General features: G+C 46.7%; 1 protein-coding gene across 5 annotated transcripts in view; it reads left to right on the top strand.

Annotated features, from left to right (window-relative positions):
- The window catches only part of KANSL1 (KAT8 regulatory NSL complex subunit 1), a 102,837-nt gene that overhangs the window by 62,549 nt on the left and 17,529 nt on the right, over positions 1-22,759 (top strand). For 4 of the 5 annotated variants that reach the window (XM_075523381.1, XM_075523379.1, XM_075523377.1 and 1 more), the window contains 4 exons: positions 9,160-9,301; positions 14,476-14,580; positions 19,745-19,860; positions 21,330-21,525. In XM_075523381.1, coding sequence (XP_075379496.1) covers positions 9,160-9,301; positions 14,476-14,580; positions 19,745-19,860; positions 21,330-21,525 — 559 coding nt within the window. The remainder of the gene's footprint in view (positions 1-9,159; positions 9,302-14,475; positions 14,581-19,744; positions 19,861-21,329; positions 21,526-22,759) is intronic. The other variant, XM_075523380.1, reaches the window with a different exon arrangement.

Here is a 22,759-nt window from a genome sequence, read left to right as displayed (position 1 = left end):
TCCACCCTATACGATTCTGTGATTCTGTGATTTTTAATTTCCCTCTTTTGTTTCCCCATCTGTAGGTCTGTTTGTGGATTGAGGTTTGTACCCATCCAAGGGTTTTCTTGGATCCTTGGGCTGCATTTACTTTCCGCTAGGAAGGGATTTGGGGATATTTTGGGGAGAGAAACTGCCATGAGAGAGTGGCCTGGGGCAAAGGCTTTGGCTGGAGCAGCGAGAGGGGAGAACGCAAGAAATTAACTCCGGTCTGGAGCATCACTTCGGGTTGAGGGGCTGCTGGGACCCGTGGCTCCCTACTGGTGTTGAGCTGTGGGCTAGACACCGTTTCTGCAACTGGCGTATTAGAAATTTGGATTCTGCCGTGCGCAGTTGCCACAGGCTGTACGGTCTCGTCCTGCCATAATTTCTATGCAGGAGTTCAGGCATCTTTTAATGGCTGGCCCGGGCCAATTTTTTTTTCTTCTTTTCTTTTTTAATCTTTTTTAATAGAAATGAACTCAGGATGCCAAAACAAACCTTTCATATCCTGATCCGAGCGATGGTTGCTCTGTAGACAAAGCATTGCATGCTGTGGCCGGTGGAGTGGTTTGGATGGTTCCTCATCATCAAAAAGGAGGGCAGTTGTGATCTGCTTTATTTGAATGCAAATTATGCATGGCCCCTGGGTTGCTGGCGGCCGGCCAGTGCTGCCCTCTCTCTTGGGCAGAAGCCTGGCATCCTTGCTTAGCCCGACTCAGCAGCAAAATGCCTTAGGATTTGTGCTCACAAATTTCCCCCAAGCAGTGGGGGTTTTTCAGTGAGGAACAGTGGAAATAACTCTTTACTCCTAGCCTCTAGAGGTCTTGGGTTTTTCTGAATACGGGAATGAATGAACCGAGTTGAGGTTTGAACTAGATTTAGATTAGTGCCGAGCACATGCTGTGAATAGAAGAGCCCTTCAGAAGCTGATGTTTCTGTCCGCAGGGTGGGGGCGGGTGTTCAGCTGAACAAATTGTTCACTTTGGCTTCTTCGCAGGCAGAAATGTTATGATCAGCTAATGAGATTGTTCTTAGGCGCTTGTGGGGTTTTCTCCTCCTCCCTTGGAGTTGTCATGCAAGTATATTTGGCAGAGTTTAACTCTTGCTCCACCCATAGATCAGGTTTTGCACTGGTCCAAAAAAAAAAAAAAAAAAGTATAAAAGCTTGGTGGTCTGAGGAATGAACTTGAATATATAGGGGCAGGAGCAAACTGGGAAATAGCAGCTGAATTGGGTGCAGATCTCTTCTTTAGTGAGGCACAATTAAAGATCATGAGAGCAATTGAAAAAGTTGCATTTGTGTAGTGCTTGGGGATGACGCTTAGATTTTCGTTGTCAGAATTGTATATGTGAGCAGAGCACATGGCTTTTTTATTTGGGCATGTCCTGGGTTTCCAGGGTGTGTAAGCATTGGTAATGCTGTCCCTAGCATGGACTCTAACAGCAAATGTCCCAGTGTTTTACTTTATTTTCAGTACTGGCATTTGAGCCCCTCAAAAGATGAGCAGAGAAAGGGAATGGGAAACTTTTTTAAACCTGATTTTAATGCTAATGTTTTTCAGTTTCCGGTGAATCAACAGGAGTTGATTTAACCATGAGATTTCTCTTGGCATCTCACCATTGTTCAGGAGTAGGCATTGCACCAGTATGAACATGAAGCATTGCATTGCATTCGCACTACTAAACTTTGCCCTGGGGCTGCTGCCTTGTGGTAGGTAATGCAAGGAAAGCATGCAGAATTAATATGGATGATTTGCCCTTTAATAGAGTTGACAGCTGAATGTCACAAACTGTCATATTTGAAACCGCTTTTGTGGTCTGTTGGCAGGTTTTGTCCCTGCTGAAGATCCCAGGTGGAAATGGGAACTTCGCTCTGGTGTGCCCCGTTTTTGTTTGCTGTAGCTGGCAGCAAGATCCCTCTTCTAGTTAAGAACGGTGAATTGCATCGAGTGCTGGTACTTGGGCAGCTCTCAGGAAGGCACGAAATGCACTCCTGAGCATTTTGGCAGTGGTGGGATGCGGAGTTGAGTGCAGAGCTGGGAAGAGGAAGGCAGCTTGTGCAGAGATTTTGGAGCAGAATCAAAATTCAGGTTGGGACTGTGGCTTCCTGCAGTTGCACATTGTCTGGTGCAGTCTGAGAAAAGTGTGTAACTGATGATGAGGTTTTGCACATGTGTTTCTTCTTGGTTCCTCGGGGAGAGGACAAATGTGTGAAGGGCCATACGAGGCCAAAAGCAGGTTGTTACCAATCCAGAGCCAACCAGCTGGGATGTTAGGAGCAGTTCATGGCAAACCAGTAGCACCCAGCCTGCTTTTTTGACAAACCTCCCGGCAGATCCGAAGCCTGGTAGACCCACAAGGGAAGAACGTGGACAGTGGCTCTGGAACAATCCAGGTTTTCAGTGTGGGCCATGCCTTTGGTGGGAAAGGATGTGGTGTGCTGGGGTGGGACTCTAACAAGTCAACACGGGGTGGGATTGGACAACCCAAGAAAAGGAGAATTTGGCCATATAGCACAAGAGTGGATCAGGATGGAGACCTCCATGAAGAACCAGCTCTGTGCAGACGGTCTTGTAGAGGAAGCTCCATGGGACATTGTTTTACAATCTCCACTCCCTTCCTTCTCCCTCAGATAGTGAAACATTGACCCAGCTCTCTCTCGGCCGGGTGTTAGAGGCTAAATCCTTCTCCCCACAGCACGACACATTCAGGATTGTCAAAGTGGAGCCCAGTGGAGTTGCGAGTCATCTGGCAAGCATCTCCTGATTCCCAGTACTGAAGCCTCATTTGGTGGACAGATACTTAATTGTCTTATTCAAGAAATGTCCTATACTGTACCTCTTGGGGTCTGTCCTAATGCCATGGTGAGCCTCCTACGTGAAATCAGCTAGCATCTTTCCAGCTTGCCTCTGGCAGATGAGAGAGGCTGAGGTTGTGTGTCTTTCGGGAGAAGGTCTCGAAATCTGGGGCTTTGAACCAGACGTGGTGACCTTTGGTGATTTCTTCCATCGAAAGCTGCGTAGGAAGGGGGAGAGTAAATATAGAGCGGCCTCTGCGTTGGTAGGTGACTGCATTTCAGGGGATAGAAAAGCCCCTGGGTATATGCCAGTAAATAGTGGAGGAGGGGAACCATATGGAAAGTGCCTGGAAAGCTGCAGCTTATTGCCTCGTGTTGCAGCATTAATCTATCTGCGCTGGAAGCGAGAGGCCGGCAGTGTCGCGGCCAAGGACTTTCAGATCTGCCGTGTGCCCGGGGTGTGCCGGCTCCCCTCACGCTGCCCGGCACGCGGGCAGGGTGGCTGTGGCGCGGCAGGGCCGGCAGCACTGTGCAGCTCACCGCGGGCTCATGCTTCGTTGCCGAAAGCAGTTTCTGGTTCACAGTGAATCCCTTCCGTTGCTATTTTACCATGCAGGCTGCATGGCTGCGTGAAAACTTTTTCAGTGTTTCTGTGTGTCACATTTCTCTCTTTCTGGCACCGACTCTTTTTTCCAGCACAACCTGTTATTCCTCATTTAACATCAAGATGATTTGGGTTTGCTGAAGTGCTCTGGGTGGCAGAAACAATCTCACTCCAGACCCCGGTGGCTGCTTCTTGTTCATTCTTGCTGACTCCTAGAAGTGGTTCTGATATGTAGTTCCCTTCCAGCCTCTAACTTTCCAATCTGAAATATTTTAACTTCATTTTTCTGTACTGCTCCGTGTCATTATCAGGACAGTTTAGCAGCAGCTGGTGGATCTGCTCTGTTCACTTTGCAGCTGGGTCTTTAGTAGGGCAGTCTCCCGGTAAAAAATAATTCTGCTAATCTCTAATTCCCCCAGTTTGTTGGTGCCGTCTCTGTCCGTCCCATTGGCATTCAGCTGCATGGACTCAGCAGAAAGCAAGACGGACTGACGGCCAGCAAGGGCTCTCACCACCGGTCGCATGGCGGAGGGAGGCAACGCAGCTTCTCTGAGGTCCAGAGGAAGCAAAATGAATGTGTGTTTCATACGACTTGCTAGCACAAAACCAGCTGGCAGCGGGGAACTCCAGTGGGCCTGAATTTCCTCTAAGGCAATATGTAAAACCCGCTCATGGGAGGAGGGCACGGGCGTGCCGTTCCTTGGAGGTGGAAAGATCCCTGTGCGTCTTCACCCAGAAGTGCTTTGTGGACAGTTTTGACTTGATTTTTATACATAGGCTTGTTTTAAGCATGTATCATAGGTGGAGGTTGTGTTAGGGAGGGCTTATCTATAAAGAGCTTGTACAGCTTTTACAGCACCACGACTGCTGAGACGACTGAACCGGGTCTAGCACAGGTTGTGCTGATGGAAATGCATCGACTGAGGTGTTGCCGTGTTCACTGGCAGGGCTGTATTTGTATTGCTTATTAAAAAAAAAATAATAAAATGAGAGCACACGCCCCTTTCTGAAATAGCCGGAGCCAAGCTCTGTGGCGTGCGGGGCTGGCTGCCCTGCCCGAGGCCAGCAGCGCCTGCCCTGCCCCTCGGCAGCTCGCTGGGCCAGCGGGAGCCAGTCCCCTTTCTGTCCCGTTGGCTCTTCCGCCTGGGCAACGGGGACACTGCTGCCTGGCAGGAGCACCTGGCTGGTGTGTTTTGTGTTCTGGAGTTGACCTTGCCATTTAGGATAACTGATTTTAACCCACAATCGCCTGGTTTTTACTTAGGGAAGGACTTGGAGCCTTGCCCTTGGGCTGATGTAACACAGGATTTATTTTTTTTTTCCCCTGCCCTTCTGCAGTCATACTAAACTAACTGCTGTTTTTCAGGAAGAAGCGTTTACCTCTGAGAATCTGTCATGCTGATAAAGTTTCTTCCTGTAGTTTCCTAAAGGCTGTGCCTTTCTGCTGGAGAGGTGGGCATGGTACAGCACGTCTAGGAGCCCGGCACCACGGGGCAGGAGCTGTTGTCACCGGTTTGAGGCTACAGCGACAAAGGGCAGGATTTGAGGTCTTCTGCCACGGATGGGGAGAGGGATCCCCTTCTTCCCTTGCCCCCTTCCCGTGAATCCCTGCAGCCTCCCGTGGTATTTATAACCCTGCGGGCTGAGCTTGGCTCGGCTCCCCGCTTGTTCTTCCTCCTCCATCCCAGCCCTCTTGGGCACCTTCCGGGCATGTGCGGGTTCCCTCCGCGCGAGGAGACGTAAGGCTGCTGGTTCTGCGCGCACGCACTGTTTACAGTAAGCACCATCTGTTGAAGTTTGCAGGACGCTGTCCTTGTCGGTCAAGCTGAGTGCCACGCCAGCTGGGCGCGCGCAGGCGAGGGGCGGCTGTCGCTCCCGTCGCGTCGTCGTCTGAGGCCGCTCTCCTGCGCACACCGGTGCCTGCAGAAGGGGAATGAGTCTACCTGGGAAATTGGTTTTTAAAAGGATCGGGCTCCTAAATAATTAATTTCCTGTGATGTTTCATGAGCTTACCTTCCTGTCCCAGCTGGAGGGGCTGTCCCGTGCCATCCTCCGTAGCCTGTTTTGTGCAAGCACTTGCAATCGCGCGGAGCGCGCCCGTGCAGCAGCATGATGAACGGTTTCCCTTGGAGGATGCAGGATTTAACTGCTTTGTTGCTGCTCACGTTACTCCCCACGCCAGCTTTGCCTCTAAAAGCACAAGACCGCTCTCAAGATGAGCCATGCAGCCCGCTTACAGCGAGACCATTCTCAGCAGCCATCTGTCTGTCTCTTCAGTCTTCTTGTTCAGCTTAATCCAAAACTCGTTTCGGGCAAGTGCAAAAAACTCTTTTATTAATTGTCATGTTTAAGTCCCTAATGTTTAGAAAGAAAGGAAGTGGGTTTCCCTCCCCCCAGAGCGAGCTGTCTGGCTGAGGTTTCAGGTGACTGCCGGTGCTGACTGCAGCAACTTCAGATGCTGAATTTTGTGTGTGGTTGCTACTTTCTAGTGCTGGTCGAGAAAATAATCGTTCTTTCAAAATATTTATACAGAGATTAAAGCTAAAGAAGCTACATAGCTTGTTATCCAAAAGCTGATATACACAGGAAAACACATATATGTCACTGACAGCACATCGCAGCAAAGGGTGTAATTGAACAGGCTCTGAAAAAGGCTTAATTCTAAATATAGAGGACCACACTACGCTCAATACTGTTTTGGAAAGTGTGGCTGAGCCATCATTATGTATCTTCCCCTCCACCTATGCCGCAGGGTGTCAGAGGATGAAGTATACACTACTGTGTTTCGCTTTCTGGGTTTATTTTTGGTTTAAATCCGGTAGGTTTTTCTGGGGTAGGATGTGTCCTGATTTTAAGGTGAAGAGCGAGTCTGCTGCTGCTTACGCTGCCATGTCACTTAGGAATCTAAATGGGCGTAAGGTGTTTTTTATACTTAATCTTGACTTCTGTGTAATCTGAGCAAAAGAATGAGATGTATTTAACGGAGCAGGCCACTATTGTTCCAGCAGGCATAGGTGCTTTATAACGTTGCAGAGGCAAGCAGGGGAGCTGGCAGTTTGGAGGTGCTCTCAGCAGCTTTCGATATTTCTAAAAACAATTCCCAATGCTGTGTGGATCCCCAGAGAGCAAACTGAAGTCTGCTGAGATCTGGCTTAGAGTCCTAAACTTTCTAGGGGTCCGGATAGTCTATTGCATCCATAGATGCTGAAGATGCCATAAAAGCAGCCACAGCCACTGCAGAGGTCTTTCCTGTTTTTAAGCTATAAAAGAAGATGAACTGTTCTCCAGTAAAATTGTTCTTAGCTTCTGAAATGAGAGTATGGTAGAATTTCACTGAAGCTTGGCTGGCAGAGAAGTATCGTGTTCTGGAAAGTCTTGTGGGAAACTACGACATGAAAACGCTGTCAGTCTTGTGGGTGACTGAGTCAGAGCAGTGCCACTTTTCCAGCGATGCTCAGAGAAATGTCTCTGCGAGATGAGGGAGATCTGCTGCCCAAACCCTCCAGTGTCGTGGAGGGGATTTCGTGCCATTTAGGCTCAGACTGGAGTTCCCTTGAGGGGAGGAGGGACCGTAAGGCTTGCAAGGCGTTATCCTTCTTGGAACAGAGTAAAGCATGACTGGGCCGGCGATCTGGATTAGAGCTGCGTGATCGGGTGATGCTGGGGTGGTGCTGGCAACTGCTCAGCCCGTTGTAAACCAGATTAACCCTGTGGTCACTCTGCCTTGCTGGTAGGGTATGTCAGGCTTTTACCCAGCCCTGGTGCTCAGCTGCCTTGGCCGCCTTTTGTCTCGGGCTCTGCTGACTGTATCCTCGCTGTAATTGATGGAGGATTAAGATCTGGCCTTGCTGTGGCATCCATCTACAATAAATATTAAAATTTCCACCAAACATAAGGTCAGCATTGATCAAAATAGAGCAGGCACTTTACACAGGGAAATATTCCAGAGAGAAGGACTTAAGCTCCTAAAAGTGCTTTGAAAATGGTCTTGGAGAGGACTGTAGGCAGCGGATACAATTGCCTGTTTTGGTGGAAATCTGGCCTCATCTAAATTGGCACTGAAGTGATGTTGCCCATGCAGCTGGGAGGTCCAGCAAGAATATGGAGAACGTATCTTGTTCTAAATTTGTGGCTTTTGCTTGCAGTTCAAGGAACCAACTCCTCCTTTTCAGGGTATTTCTATTAGTTGATTTGAAACTTGTAATAACCCTGGTGCTTTTTTTTTTTCCTTTTTCTTGTAGCAGTACACCTAAATAAGGGCAGTTGCATAGGAGGTGCAGATTTTTCTAAGAACTTGATTATTGCTGTTGCTTACCATCTCTGCAGCTGGGGGTGCTTCAGTAGTAAATCTCATTTACCACGTGCTGCTTTTGCTATAATGGCTGGTTTCAGCTTTGAAACGGGTTAATCTCAGCAGAAGACTTTTGGTTAGATTTTGGAAAAAAAATCTGGACACTGCTGTGGCTCCCCTGCCCTGTGTGCTCTCGCTGGGTTCAAAAATGCTACGGAAGGAGGAGGAGATGGGCAAAGGGAATTACTTTGTGATTAATTTCTTAATTGCCAAACATCCAGATGTGGCATAGGCATTGTGCAGTGACACTGGCTTTGCGCATGCACTTTCTGCTGATGCTTTGTTTCTGCACCATGTTGTGGTTTTCTTCCTTTCTGGGTAGCCTTAATATTTATCCACCGGAATCAGGATGCTTAGGGTATATTTTCATAATATTATGGCTTTTAATGTGGCAGAGTGGAGCCTTGGATTTATACGTACCTTACCGTTTTCGTGTTCCTTTCTGCCCTGGAGTGCGGTAGTATAGAGTAAGGGTGTTTTTGTAACAGTTGACCGTAAAATGCAATGGTGTAGTCCATGCACTAGTGAAAGCGTATTTATGCTCCTGCAGAACCGTACTTTGTGTTTGCAGCAGAGATAAAGAAGGTAGGAAGTCAGTGAAGAGTTGCAAAGTGTGTGGGTTCCCCCCATGCACCCACACATGCTCACCTTCTCTCATATTGCGCCTCGCATTGGGAGGAGTAATTTTGGTATTTTTGCTATTTTGGTTGTTGGTAAATTGGTTATTTTCTGATGTTTTTTTCCTGGCTTCTTTGTTTGTTTGCTCACTCAAGCCATCAGATGCAGAAATCAAGTTTACTGTTGCCCGCTTTCCTTTGCAACACCTCGTTGCAGGGGAGCAGCTTGTGCAAGGCGCTGTTAGCTCTGCTGCTCATCTCCGAACAGTGGTTAACTCTTCAAACCGAATGATGGTGTGTTGTGAAACTTGCCACTGAGTTTTAATTGTGGCCACGTGGTACGTGCTGGTGTTCAGGCATATTTTCTGACTGATGACAGAGGTCTTTTTTTAAAGAGGCTATGTCGAGGAAGGGAGGGCAGATGGGTTTTGTTTTCTCCAAGACTTGGAAAAGTGGGTCTGGCATATGTGACCAGGTAGGACTGGAGCTGCTGGTTCAGCTAAGCGTGGAATAAAATCTTAACGCTTGCATAGGCAGGACTTCAATCACTGGGTACCAAAAGTTGTTTTAATACTGCTCTGCGGAGGCACGGCTTTTATAGCACGTCTGTAGTTTGGTTGGTAATTATTAGCAGTGGCTAGATGGTATCAGTCATGCCATTCAGTATGTAGCTTTTGATCTATCTGTCAGTTCTGCTAGGGTTTTTTGTGGGCTGTATAATTAAAATCACACTCAAAATAATCCCCCCTTCCCCTCTCTGTTTTTCCAGGAGGCGAAGGGCAGAGTGGAGATGGGCAGCAGACCGTGCAGCCATCGTCAGTCGCTGGAATTGGCTCCAAGCCCACGTCTCGGACCTGGAATACCGAATCCGGCAGCAAACGGACATTTACAAGCAGATCAGAGCCAATAAGGTGAGGACCAGCAGTGTGTTCGGCTACATGTGATTTTGCATTGTCTGCCTCCTAATGGCTCTCTTTTCTGATGCAGTGGAGAGTTCGTATGCAAAGTCTGATGCTTTTTTTCCCCCTGCATCTCTCAAAAAGCATATTACGCAGTTGTGACTAATTGTAATGCTATTTGGCATGGGCTGAGTGTAATTCTTTTCCCTGGTTCAATATGGTAACATAAAGAGAGCAATACCTTAGTTTAAAGTCAGTCTTTGGGTACTGAATAAAACTGTTGCTTTTGCACACGTGTTGCTGTTCCCCATTGTTCGAGCCTTCCTCTTTTTTATTTAATTTGTTGGTTTTTTTAAAAGAACCTTCCCATTCTTTCTTTTTGGGAGTAGCTGAAGATGGGGATAAGGAACAATTTGACAAAAGACTTACTGGGGAAGGGAGGGGACTGTGGAGGAAGTTAGCTTCAGATGCTATCACATAGCACAGGCTTAAATTTGAGTCTGTATCATAAAAAAAGACTTTCTAGGTGCTGACCTTTCTCTGTGGAAAGAATCATTTTTTTCAGACTTGCTCTCAGAGGGTGGGAGAAGGGGGGAGAGCAAAGAAAGGATGAGGAAGGAATTGTTATCGAGACTTGTTCAGGCATGCACGTCTAAATGTCAGGCCTTGGAGGGAGGAATGTCTGGAGTTTGTGGCAAGAAGGCTCATGGTATTGCATCAACTTACAGATCCTCAGGAATTCAGAGTCCAGCAAACGCTTTTCCCAAGATGTGTGGTGCTCTGGGAGTGGCGGGGAGAGAGGCTTCCAGGCGGGTAGAAAGCCCAGGCAGGGGTGGGAGACTGGACTTTTATGCAGCTATGTAGAAAAACAGGCTAATTGAGTGAGTGAGGGCTATAAACGACTAGGTGGAAGAGCATGGCTTGCTGAACGGAATACATTACCGAGATTAGAGCAAAAGGCTTCTGGGAAGCGGTCTGTACGTCAAATTAATGAACCAGTTTCAGAAAGAATCGTCTTCCTTCTGTCTTAAGAAAGCCGATCATGCAAGATAGTTTCTAAGTCTAAAATAGAAAATCGCTAAACATTTATATGCTAAAAGTTAAGTAATGGAAGAAATGAGAAAACTCATCTAATGAAGTGGAAGATTCGGTGCTTTCACCAGATGATGACAACTTGACAGACTCGTGAAATGGCCTGATAATGGCTACAAGCATCCCATATGTTTTTATCTAAGGTTGCAGTCTCTAGGTCTGAAAGAAGAACATCACGGTATTGTGTCAAAGTTGAAAAGTACATCTGAGGTTTCGGAAAACAGGATGTCATCTTTTTCGATTTGTTCAAACAAAAACAACTCAACTGCGATAACCCGATACATGAATTTAAGAGAAAGCATGCCGCTTACAGTGGCAGAAGAGTTCAGATGTTGAGGATTTGGTAGTGGCTGTTCTACCTGAACAAGAAAGCGAGTATCAAATACCCCATCTTTCTGATAGGACTTCACAGAGATCACCGCTTGCACCCAGCTGTCGTTGTCTTGGTGTCATTGAGCTCAAGGATGCCTTGTAAAATGTGTTCTGTTTTCATCAATGAAAAAACTCAGAGTAAGATTCATAAAAGCAGCTTGGGACAAGTCTAGGAGATTAGAGAAACAAGTGCATGTTTCAGTAGTACAAGAGTCTTGTTGGAATGGATTTGGCTACAAATTGTACAAGGACAACAATTAAAGAATTTGGAGACACCTTGTTTTTTCTATCAACATAACTTAACTCTAGCTTATTGGGCCATAAGGAGGCTAAAATGTAGCTGCTGCAGGAATTCAAAGTTGCTATTCTATTTTATTCCTTTTTTTTTTAGGTTAATTACCTTTATATGTTAAGGTTTACATCCCAGTGTACCTTTCAAGAAAGATGCATTGCTTTGTCAAATCAAAGCAAGAGAAGGACCCAGGCAGTCAGAAATAACCTTCTGTTTTGAAGGTGCACTGCTGCCTGGGTGTCTCGGCAGTAATTGTGTTTTCAGCACATTTGGATCGGCTCAGTCGGAGCCTGGTGAGATGCGGAGGAAAACAACAAATCAGCGAGCATGCGTTCAAAGTTAGTTGTAAAGTAGTGTGTTTTCCGGCCCTTAAAAATAGCAGGCTGTTGTGCCTTCGATTTTGTGTTGGTTTTGAAGAGCGTGTACAGTTAATTTAAGGGACTGCTTGTCCATGAAGGTAATAAGGTGGTTTTGTTTCTTTTCACAAATATGCTTTGGGCCTTTTTGAGATGGGGTGTGGCACGGTGCTGGTCCCCCCCACGCAGAGTCTTTGCACCTCCCTGCATGTGTGGGTGGCAGATGCTCCGTGTTTGGAAAGGAACAAACGGCATTTTTTCTCTCTTTCTGTCTGTCTTACGAGTTTCACTCTTAGATGGAATAAGAGGTAAATTAAGATGAAGGGCTCCTGCAGGAATTTTGTGCAGTGGCAGACTTGATTGAAATACAGTGACCGAAACTCCTTAAAGACGGGGTTGTTTTGCACATCGTCTCTGCAGACCCAGGTTTGACTCGTTCCCAGACCATCTGAGACAGGTTCCGCTGTGTTCCCTTTGAGCTTTTGGTCCGATCTGTGTGCAGCCTGTCCCGTGGGGAGGGCCGTGCTCTGGTTGGAGCTGCTGAGTCAAGAGAAGCGCGTGATGGGAAGGGTGGGATGGGAGTTAGGAGGAGCCTCTTGCTGGAGGAATTTGCGGCTCTCACATGAGTTTCCTGTGTCTGCAGTGGTATGTCGGGCGTAGGGCACGATAAGAGATGCTGCTGTCCCTGTGCGGGGCTGTTTAGGACGCTCAGTCTCTTTCTGATGTGTCTTAATGTGTGTCAGTCCTGTTCCTCGCCCATTAGTCCCTTGGCAGAAGCTGCTGACTGTTACAGGACTGTGAGATATGAGATCTGTCTCTATATCTGTCTCTGTCTGAGACCTGTACAACTGACTTCTCATTAATACCATAATTAGTGATAAAAATGGGTGTAAAGAAGCAGCAAACTTGCCCATAAATATTGGAGGGGTGGGAGGGGAGGCTTCCTTTTTTTCTTTGTTTTGGAGAATGCTGGTGGAAAGCAAGTATTATGAGACCTTGGAGTAATTCACACGTGCTGCTCCTTTCCCTTTCCTGAAAGAGAGTTGGAAATTTGATGTTGCCCTTCTAATTCCTCTTTATTATGCAGAAATGTATAAATAACAGAGATTTAAAACTCCTAAAAGCAAAGCAGAGAGCACAAGCCCTCAGTAGGAAGATGCCATCCAACCTGCAGGTCTGTAGGTCCATAGAGGCTGTCTTGTGGGCTAGGAGCTGGGAGAGGACGACTGGCACGCACGGTAGGTTCGGGCAGCGCAGCTTCCGTACGAGGGCACGACAACCAAAGCTGTGACTGTCACAGGGAAGGCTGTGTTAGGTGTTGCCTCTGCTTCAAAGTCACCAGTTAAAGGGACATGCTTCTAAACAAATACCCACAGTATATAGAATTAATTACTGCTTCTTCCTGAGGCATGGAGCAGCTCCCTTCCTCCTCCTCCTCCTTTAAACTGAAGGCAGAAGTCCTTGGTGGCTGTTTCTGTTCCTGGTGCCCGTGCTTCTCCATCTCATTCTCTTGCTGAGCAGGTGAGAAGCACAAGTGCTTCCCAGAGTGTCAAAGGGAAGTAGTTTCCTTGGTTCCAATTTTGCATTCAGTCCCAGTTTCTCCCTTTTTCATGTCTGCTGTCTCCACCTGACATCTGCAGATGACCAGCCTCTTTTCTATAGCAAGCCTGAGGATGTTTCTAGAAGCAATGGCAAAAAGTGATGGGTTGCCCTTGGAGAGGGATCTTTCAAGAGTGGAGGAAAAGCACAGCAGTATTTAATTGAGTTTAAACTTCCAGCCTCTCTCATCCACTAAACATCCTTCTGGGATGTCAGAAAACTCTAGAAAATCATCATCATGTTTATTCTAGAAGCTGGCTGCTTCCTCATTGCTGGTCAGAGGCCACATACAGTTGTATTTAGTTTGTGAACTGTTTTTAAATAAAGTATCCCTGAACTACCACTGTCTTTCTGGAAAGCCACCAATCTGTTGTATAGAAGATTGTGTCAAGGCATAAGATCAGCCTTATGAGCGACTTCCGTGGCCACGTGTCATGGCATCGATCATGTAAGATTTGACTTTGTGGACTTTGAGGGAAGCCTTGTAGCTCTCTACTCTCTCCAGATAATGTGTCCAGGTTCCCTTCCAGGCTCACTTTCTTGTGATACACCGTGCAACCTCCAGAATTGTTTTCAGATGACTGATCTGCCTGTTCTTAATGTGAGCAGCCCTTTCCATAGTTCCTTGTTTGACCAAACTTGTTCTGTCTTGTCTTTGTCCTGGACTATATTCATGGCCTGTAGGTTCCACCAACTCTCCAATCCCTTGCACATTTTAGCATGCTTTGTTACAATATAGCTCAGAATATGCATAATTATAATGATTTTATTTTACTTTGTGTTGTTCAGAGAGAAAGCAGTCCTGCCTTTAGAGTAAGCTTCACTTAGAGTAAAACATAAACAGGACAACATATGCTAAGCTTGATAAAACAGTGCTGTGCCACTGTGCTTTGTCCCGCTAGGTTTATAGCAATGGCTTGTTTATCAGTGTTTTTCTTTCCTTATTAAATTTTGTGAATTTCACTTCTTTGAAAAAATCTGCTTGGAGTAACAAGCTTGACTGTAGATTTTTGGCACCCGCTCAAAATTGTTTGCTTGGCTGTGGTGGCGAGTTCCACTTTGTACTATGAACGCAGTCGTTTCCTGCTCTGCACTACAGCAAAATGTTCTCTTTGGTTTTGCTGGCAGCAGCTCGCTGAACCTCCTCGCGTGCGGGAGGAGGGGAAGGGGTGGGAAGCAGGACGGCGGCAGCGTTTCAGCAGTTTTGCCCGAGAGGGAGCTAAATGTCTACTATTAATGGGCTGAAGGCATGTGATCTGGCTTCAGCCACTGTCCTTCCCCCTCCGAGTTCAGCTTAGATGTCAGGAAAATCCAGGCAGCAGGGGATTCGGTTTGGCATCATGTCTGAAAAATGCGGTGGGAATGCAAGCCTTGCTGTGCAGCGGTTGTAGTTTCTGGGGGACGATGGATGCACAGTTTCCCTGCTGAGACCGAAGGACCCGCAGTTAATTCCTGTTCCCTTCCCTCTCTTCCAGGGGCTGATAGTTCTTGGTGAAGCATCACCCCCTGATCCTGCAGTAGATGATGCATCCCGTCCCGTTAGTGCTGAAGTTAAGCTGGAGCCTGGGGCTGACCGGCTGGTAAGTGCCAGCAGCAGAAGTGACTGGGTCCAGATACTTCACGTTTGTGAATTTTGGGTAGGGAAGGTTCATCCTTTAAGCTGCGGTGGAGAGAGATGCTCGAACCGTGTGTCTGGCGTGGGACTGGCCTCCTGCAGAAGCACCTCTCTGTGGGACTTCACGTGGGAATTGCTGATCTGTTGGTCTGCGTAGCTCGCCTCTTCCCAGATTATTTTGGGGTTAATAAACAATAGGATTTAAACACCTTTTAGAACAGAGATCCTTGGGGTACCTTTGTAATGTGCATTAGCATTTTGCGAAGCTTAAAAATCCTAACTAATCCTTTCCCTCCAGCAAAAAAAGTACCTCAAACTGAGAGCAGCACAATTAGCAAAGCCTTCTAAAGATGTGGCTATTAATATCTGCCTGAGTGTTACCCCTTGGAAAGGGAACTAATGGTTTCAGTGAGATGCACTGGAAACTATGCGGAGTGCCAGGTATTTATTATTTAATGCAGAAATGTAGGCCACAGAGTAAAGGCTTGATCGTACTGTTCAGCCTGGCTGTGATTACTTTTGATCCTGTGGGATGCATCGACGTATTAAAATGGAGGATTTTGAAGTTGTGGTGTAGTGCTAAGAGAAGGGTGGTCCCTACGTGGCTCAAACTCCTGCTGCCAAGCTGCATTGCTCCTGCTTTTCTGTCCTAATGCCGCGTTCGGGGAGAAACGGAGCTTCGCTGCACTGGGAGTGCTTGAGTTTCATAGACCGGTATTCACTGTAGTTGATACAGATAAAAAACTTAACTAGAAGTGACCGTAAAATTGTATTTCGAGTGTTTTCTCCTATCACTGGCAAGACTTTGTCACAGTTTTCCTGATACTGAATGATAATATGAAACACTGTGAAATTTTTTATTAACGCTGGACCGCAAAGGGGTTATTACAAGTGATTGTGACAAAATGTCTCCTCGCTCGACACTGGCTTTCAGATGTGTGTTTGGAATTTAAGTCTTTAATTAGCAGATTAGCTGAGCCCAGAACTCTGCTGTGTAATTTGGTACAATGGACAGGTTTTGCTCATGACTGAAATAGTAGATGGTACTTCAGATGAAAACGGAGCCACGCTGGAGGAGCGACGGGAGGCTGGAGAGCCAGGATGACAGGGGCTGCGACAGATCGTGATTGAATCATAAGCATTACGCAGTGTCTGGTTTTGAACAGTGATGTCCGTCTGTCATGTGGCCCCCCCCTTTCATGCTTTAACCCAAAAAGCTCTCGGAGAATAATAAACAAGCGCAGTGACAGCGTGCTCCCATTCGCTTCAGAAATAGCATGCTCCTGCACTGATGAATTGGCTGTTATTTGGGAGCTAATCTGTAAATGGCAGGCTGAAAACGGAGATAAATGATCAAATTTAACAGCGATAGGAAGAATATTTTCTTCCTTATCTGTTTAAATCAGGATGTTTATCTGACATGAGTGTATTTTCAACCTGGGAATCTGCAGATGGAAGGGCTGTGTCCCACCTGACTTTGTCCGTACATATTAAAGACATTTTCCATATACTGACAAAATCATCACGTTGTCCTTTTTTAGATTGTCTTAGACATCATCTCTGTATATGTAGAATAGAAAAATGTCTGTAGATTTCTGATGTATGGAAAAGAAAATGCTTGCTTGGCTGGTGCTGTCTGGTTTTGCTGCTCACAGCCATCTCGCTGTTGCTGTGTGTACTCATTTCCTGCATTGGCCCTGTTCTCATCCCTTTCACTTGGGTATGAGCTCTTCAGACGGAGACTTTTATTACTGCAGTGCTCGCGCGATGGAGGTCCGATCTTTCTTGCAGGTCTTGGAGGTAGCAGTGACACAAATAATAGATACGGAGAGCAGTGAAGAACTACGTTTTTGGTGTAAAGCAGGCTGCAGGTTCCTACTTGGCACCTTCTTGTGGCTACTCCTGCAGCCGTGCTTGCCATCTTGGAGGGTAACTCCTTCTGAAAAGGGCTCTTTAATCCCCTTCCACGGCATGGCTGCTGGTCTGGTGGACGCGCACATCGCTCCACGCTGCCAGCTTCTCTGCAGCAGTGCTGGAGGTGTCAGCCACCAGAAACGCTGCCTCCGGGCACCCAGCTTCTACACCCGCTGCTGGAGGGTTTGTGCTTAATTAGACTTGCTCGTAAGGGTGGGGTGTTGAGTCAGCCTTGATCTGCTCCGAGCCAGAGATTAGCCCAGAGACCATTCCTGTTGCGTTAGGACACTTACTGGAAGGGTATCTCTTGGGCCTCTCCTGGAGAGGTGCTTATCATTTTGGCAGTCTTTGGGCTGCTTAGAATTTAGGCACCCCGTTTTTTGGGGTTTTTTCCCCCCTAAACTGGCAGAGTGAGACACAGGTCTGCAAGGTGGAGTAAGGGGAGGAATCCATCCTGTCTCATCCCCAGCTCCTCTTTGGATCTCATCCACTCATGGGTACCTCCCTTGGCTGGCGTGAATGCAGGATACGTGTCCTCAGGCATTGGCTTGATATGTGGGATGTGGCTGATAATCCCTAGGAGGAACTAATCCTATCGTCAGTGGAGGGAAGGGCTTTGCAAAGAAGGTCTGGGAATGTCTGGTAGGAACTGGAAGCTCAGTATGTGAATAAATATTTTTGCCTGAAGGTGGGAATAACACAAAGCCCTGAAGAAATAACTCGGCTGTTGGTATTGGTTCGTTGCTTGTATTGCTAGTCTAGCGAGGGGGGTGCACTTAAAATTTTTAATAGTAAATGGAAAAGATATTGATGGAGTGTCTTGGTAAGGCTTTTCTCTGCGTTAGGGGTTTGTATCTAGTGACAGGTGAAGGTCTGAACCTGTCTGGTTTTGTTTGGGTTTTTTGGGAATATGGGGGATATTCCTGGTGTTGGGACATGACTGCCTGCCAGCACACAGCTTCTTTACTGCCGTGAGAGCCCCTGGTAGTCCGCAGGCTCCTGGTTTCATGTGCAACAAGCAGATGTGCTAAAGCTGAATCTTTGACGCCCTCCCTAAGAGTCCTAGGGATCCTAAAGACCTGGACTTCCAGAACCCCGGTGTACCCAAAACACAGAGAAGAGCTCAGTCTGGAGCGTTGATGTGATCCTGGTGTGATGAACGCTCCTCTGGATCCCGGCCTGGTTGCCCAGCCAGCCCCGGAGGAAGGCACGGCGCTGGGAGGTGCATCCGGGAGGAGCTGGGGCAAGAGCTCTGCCGCTGCTCTGAATGCTGGAGGTGTCAGCTCTTGCAGTCCTGCTCGTTCCCCCGTTGCCCATGTCAGAGCCTTGTTAGGGTGCACCCATCTTCCGTGTGATAAGGTGAGCCTGGGCTGTTTCTGATAAATAGACTTTAGATTGATGCTTTCCAGCTCCTCCGCAGGAAGCAGAGGGGTCACCCTCTATTCCTATCTTGAACCACCAAGCCGGAGACAGCTCTTGGAGAAGAGGTTCCTCCTTTAAGGCCCTTTCTGGAGAAGAAAATAAATACCCTATTTCAAAAGAGCTTATGAGTCATGTGTACCCACCCTCCTGAACCGTGGGTGCCTCCGGCAGAGGTGTCATGTGAAGGCTCAGCCTTGCCGAGCCTCTGGAAACCAGAGGGAAAACGTTCAGCTCCTGCACTGACTTCACCTCGCCAGGTGCCGCGTCGTGCTTGCGTAAGGCTTCTGGCACGATCTGATCTCGCCCCTACGTCTGTCCGCTCAGACCGAGTGTCGGAGATGAGGCTGTCAGTCTGATCCTGTCTTTGCTCCCCCCGGGAGAAATGTCTTTTTTAGCAGAAGTGTAGAAAACACAGCAAAGTTCCTCAAACAGGCAACCAGCAGAAGTTGTCTGTGGTGTTAGAAATGGCTCTTTCCTTGGTGAGTCAGGTCTCTGCTAATCTGGAAACAGTTAGTCCAGCACCGCTGTAGCCTGATTTTACTTGTTCATTGAGTTGGGGGAATGATTGCAGGGAAGATTTTAACCAGTGCAATACTGATGCTTTTGAGATGGAGTATGTGACAAGCAGGGGGGCTGGCCGGCCAGCCAGCCATCTATGTAGATAAGTCAGACCTTTTCTTTTGTCTTTTTTACTAGTACTTGAACTGCACCACCGCCCTTGCCTGCGCGAAGGGGGAAACCCAGCTAGAGAGACATTGGCAGTGAGTGTAGGAAGTGCTGCATGAAGGAAGAAATGAAGTTTAACCCCAGGGAGGAGGAAGAGCATGTCTGAAAACAAAAAGAAGGGGCTGCGAGGATGAGGCTGGGGGCGATGAGTGCCAGGGGTACGAACACGCTGGACCGCACCAGCGCCTGCTGGGGTGGAGAGCAAGAATGTCACTGGCAGGAGGTACAAAGCCAGCGTGTCCTTGGAAGCTGCGGTGACAGTCCCCCCGTTGAGGCCACTTGCAGGGCAGTGGGAGATGTGCAACGTTCAGTGCTGCAGCCACACAGTAACTGCTGCCCGCTGCAGAGCAAGGGGGGTTGTATTTCAGACCTAAGGCAGAAGGGATTGGGGAGTTCTGTGTCTTTAGCTTAGTTTTTACTTCCTTTCCTCTGCCAAAAAGGTGTTTCCAACTTTGCGTTTATCAGGCAGTTTTAGCTTTATAGACTTGGCCTGCTTAGATCCAAAAACCACAACTTGAGTGCGTACTCATTTAAAATACTTTTTAAAGTGCTATTTGGACCGTGTTTGCACAGGTATTTAGTTAAAATGCAAATTCAATTTTGCAAGTCTGTTCTCCTCTCCCTCTCCTCCCGTTTCCCCCCAAAGTGCTTAGACAAGAGCTTGCAGCCATGTGGCTTAGAGCGCAACATCAAACTGCAGAAGAGGCCTGCGAGGTTTACAGGTGGTTATGAACTTGTTTGCACTATTGAGACAGACTGCTAAAATCTCCTTAAAGACCTCAGCCTTTCATGCTCCTTCGTGGTTGCCTGAGGGGAATTGAAGTCCTTTGGTTCTTGCGTTGAAAGCGCTGTCGTGTATCCGTCCTCTTGCCAGAGCTGCTCACTAAGAAGTCCTTACGTCTCCCGTCTCCTGTTCACATAGTGACTTCTGAACCCTTGTTTTGAAGTCCTGTGTGGAAACCCAGGGCTACAGCGCAGAATCCTCAACTAGAAACTGGGAATAAGAAAGTGGTGGCTATTTAAGAAGCTTTTTTAATTAATTTATGATCTTTTTCATCCTTCCTTAGAGTGTTTCTGGATCCCAGCCACTAGAGAACTTGGGTATTTCTGCTGCAAATACTCCTGAATCCCATCCCGCTAAGCCCTGTGGAGCACCAAGACCTGTCAATGGAGTTATTAACACGTAAGCTGCTTGCATATTATGGGAAGAGTTTGATTTTTATGATCTTGACAAAGTCTCATTGGAAACCAGCCTGTAACATGCTGGTGGGTAGTAACTGGGTTGGTAACAGTATAAATGGTCTCTTTTTGAAAAAAAATATGGTAGTAGATCATGCTTGGAAACATTTTGGAGGAGATTGCTTGCTTGAGGTTTTCTGCTGCATTGTTTTTCTGAAAATGGTATTAAACTGAGCTATGTTTACATGAACAAGCCCTGCAGGCAACCATGCAATGAGCATGTTCAAAACTGTTTCTTTATGGGTATTTTTAATACACTTGCAAATTGTATGATTCAAAGGTACTAGTGGCCCACTTGCAATTATTTTGCAGAAGTATCTGTAACCACTGGCCTGCTTTTCTGGAGATACTGAGGAACCCAAATCCCATTGATTTTGGGAGTAAGACTTTCTAAATTCTTTGTTTCTCCAGGCTGTTTTTGTTAAGTCTTTAAGTGGGTAAATGAAAATAAGTGAAAGAAATTCTTCTGTGCTACAGGATGATTTCAGGGTTGAACCATTTGAAAACCCTTGAACGCACGGTGCTTCAGAGTTCTGATAGCGGTAGAGAAGCGTTGCCAGCACCGTTGCACTTGCTTGGTACCTCGGGCAGGGATGCTGCAAGCGTAGAAAGCACCGATCAACTAACTCATTGCTACAGCTGAAACACTGCGGGCTATAACAGAGCCCTTTATGTGCATGTAGCCTTTGAACTACAGAGCCTTAGACCACAGGGCTTTAATGTTTTGCATTTTTAGAAATGAAATACTTGTAAAATATACATGAAACGGTTCCATAGATGAGGAGCTGCGCTGGTATTTGGTAGGTGGCATGGTGTATTGATGCCACGGTGGGGCAGGGTTACCGCGTGTGGACAGGAAAGTCCTTTGTACGTAAAACAGAAAGGTTAATGTTAACATTGCACCTTTCTGGTGTCACTGCTGAGAGTTGGTAGAGGTATAGTTCTCAAATATTAATCAGAATCAAGTTTACATCGAGGTTAAATATTTTTTCTAGAAAATGATATGTTCTCTGCCTTGTGCTCTCTGGCATTTAGACTCGTGAGCACCTGTTGTATTAAGATACCCTGAACTGTAATACTGAGGGAAGCTGAATTCTAGGATTAAAGCTGTTGAGGGCTAGGGTGGCTTTTGGTCTTGCTCTGTGTCTGGCTTTACATGCTATTTTTTATTCAGAACTTCCAAAGGTATTTTGTCAAAGGTTCAGTGGTGGGAGAGTATGGAAAGCAACCAAAGTAAAAGCAAAAATTAGAGTTAGCTTAATAAAAGCTATTGCCTCGTGAAACTGCAATGCTTTAAACTCAGCTAGAGTGTTTGCTAACGTCTGAATCGTGAACCCGGCTGGTACTGCTGGGTAATGTGGGATGGTTGAATGAATAACAGTATCTGTCTTATTCTCTTCTCTTCTTGGGCAGTCTTCAGCCTGGCCTGGCAGAACATGCTCAGGGAGATGGCCAGGAAGCTGAGGAGCTCTTGCATAAAAAGCAACGACTAAACATGGTTTCTTCATCTTCGGATGGAACGTGTGTAGCAGCTCGCACTCGCCCAGTACTGAGCTGTAAGAAGCGACGGCTTGTTCGACCTAGCAGCATTATACCCCTTTCCAAAAAGGTTAGTGCTGTTTGGATTTTTGATGCAGTATAAAGCTAAAGCTCCACGCCAAAGAGCCTGGTGAGGTACTGGTGCATTGGTCCAGTGTGCTTTTGCTCTTTGCATGAAGAGGCCTCCCTGTTCTGGGAATGTTTGTGGTTATTAAGAGGGGAAGAGTAATGGGGAGGAAGAGGAGGACAGTGAGGCTTCAAAGGCTGTTGCAGAAGTAAAGGAGAAATGAAGGAGAAGCTTTTAATTTGTTGGAAGGCTATTATTAGCTGTCACCGGGAAGGGGAGATGCTGAACTCTGATGTGGGTTTTCTTTTCTAAAACCAACCAGCCTGAGGTGAACTTCAGGCCGGGTAGTTCAATATGGCACATCTGAGCAGTGGAAAGAAGCTCAGAAAAGTCAAGTGTCGGGAAACCTTAACTCTGAGCACAGGAATTAACACAGCCCCAGGAACTCGCTGCTACTTGCTCAAAGAACTACAGTTGTCTGACCAGGCATATGTGGGATGTCTTGCAGAAGGCCTGCCGAGGTGATCGTGTTCGCTTCCGCTGCTTACGTTTGGAAATTGCCGAATGCCATGACTCTGTTCCTGGTTTTGTTTTCTTTTTTTTTTTTTTATTTTATTTTACACTCCTCTCCACATAGTCTTCCCTTGCCCTTATGGAGAATTCAGTTCAGTGGAAATACAGTTCATTCCCTGTATGAGGAAAGGCTGTGCTTCATTCTTTTTAATTTCTCTTTGGAATGCTGTAAACTGTCAGTTGGAGGATAGATAGTTAGAAATTGAGGGAATTAGGACCTTTTTTGTGCACGCAGCTCTCATGATTGTAGAACCATAGATGGCAAAAATCCACTTACCTTTAAGTCAAAGTGTTTCAAGTCAAACTTTACCACAAAGGTTTGGGGGTTTTCACTATGCAGGTGCTAGAGTTTTAAAGAGAAGCTCAAAAAGCAGCATTTTTCTGAGCAAAACAGATTCTCACTCAACTGAGTTAGCTTTAACTGATTACTCGTTTGCAGTTTTATGTGGGATATTTCTGGTAGAGTTCTGCAGTGACTGCTTGCAGGCTCTTCAGTGATTTGGAAGTTTATAAAGCATTCCGTAGGTGATGCTGACTTGTGCACTCAGTGTTTGAAGCATCATCTGTTAATTCTGCGTTAGTTTTTGACTATATTCATCAAATACATTTGATAATCAGAGATGGCTCAGAAGAGCAGTTCCAAAGGATGGGAGATGTGCCAGAT

This window comes from Mycteria americana, chromosome 22 (genome assembly GCF_035582795.1).
Source record: "Mycteria americana isolate JAX WOST 10 ecotype Jacksonville Zoo and Gardens chromosome 22, USCA_MyAme_1.0, whole genome shotgun sequence".
NCBI classification, from domain to species: domain Eukaryota; kingdom Metazoa; phylum Chordata; class Aves; order Ciconiiformes; family Ciconiidae; genus Mycteria; species Mycteria americana.
Note: the sequence above shows the minus strand (reverse complement) of the source record. Positions and strands in the feature narration are given on the sequence as shown.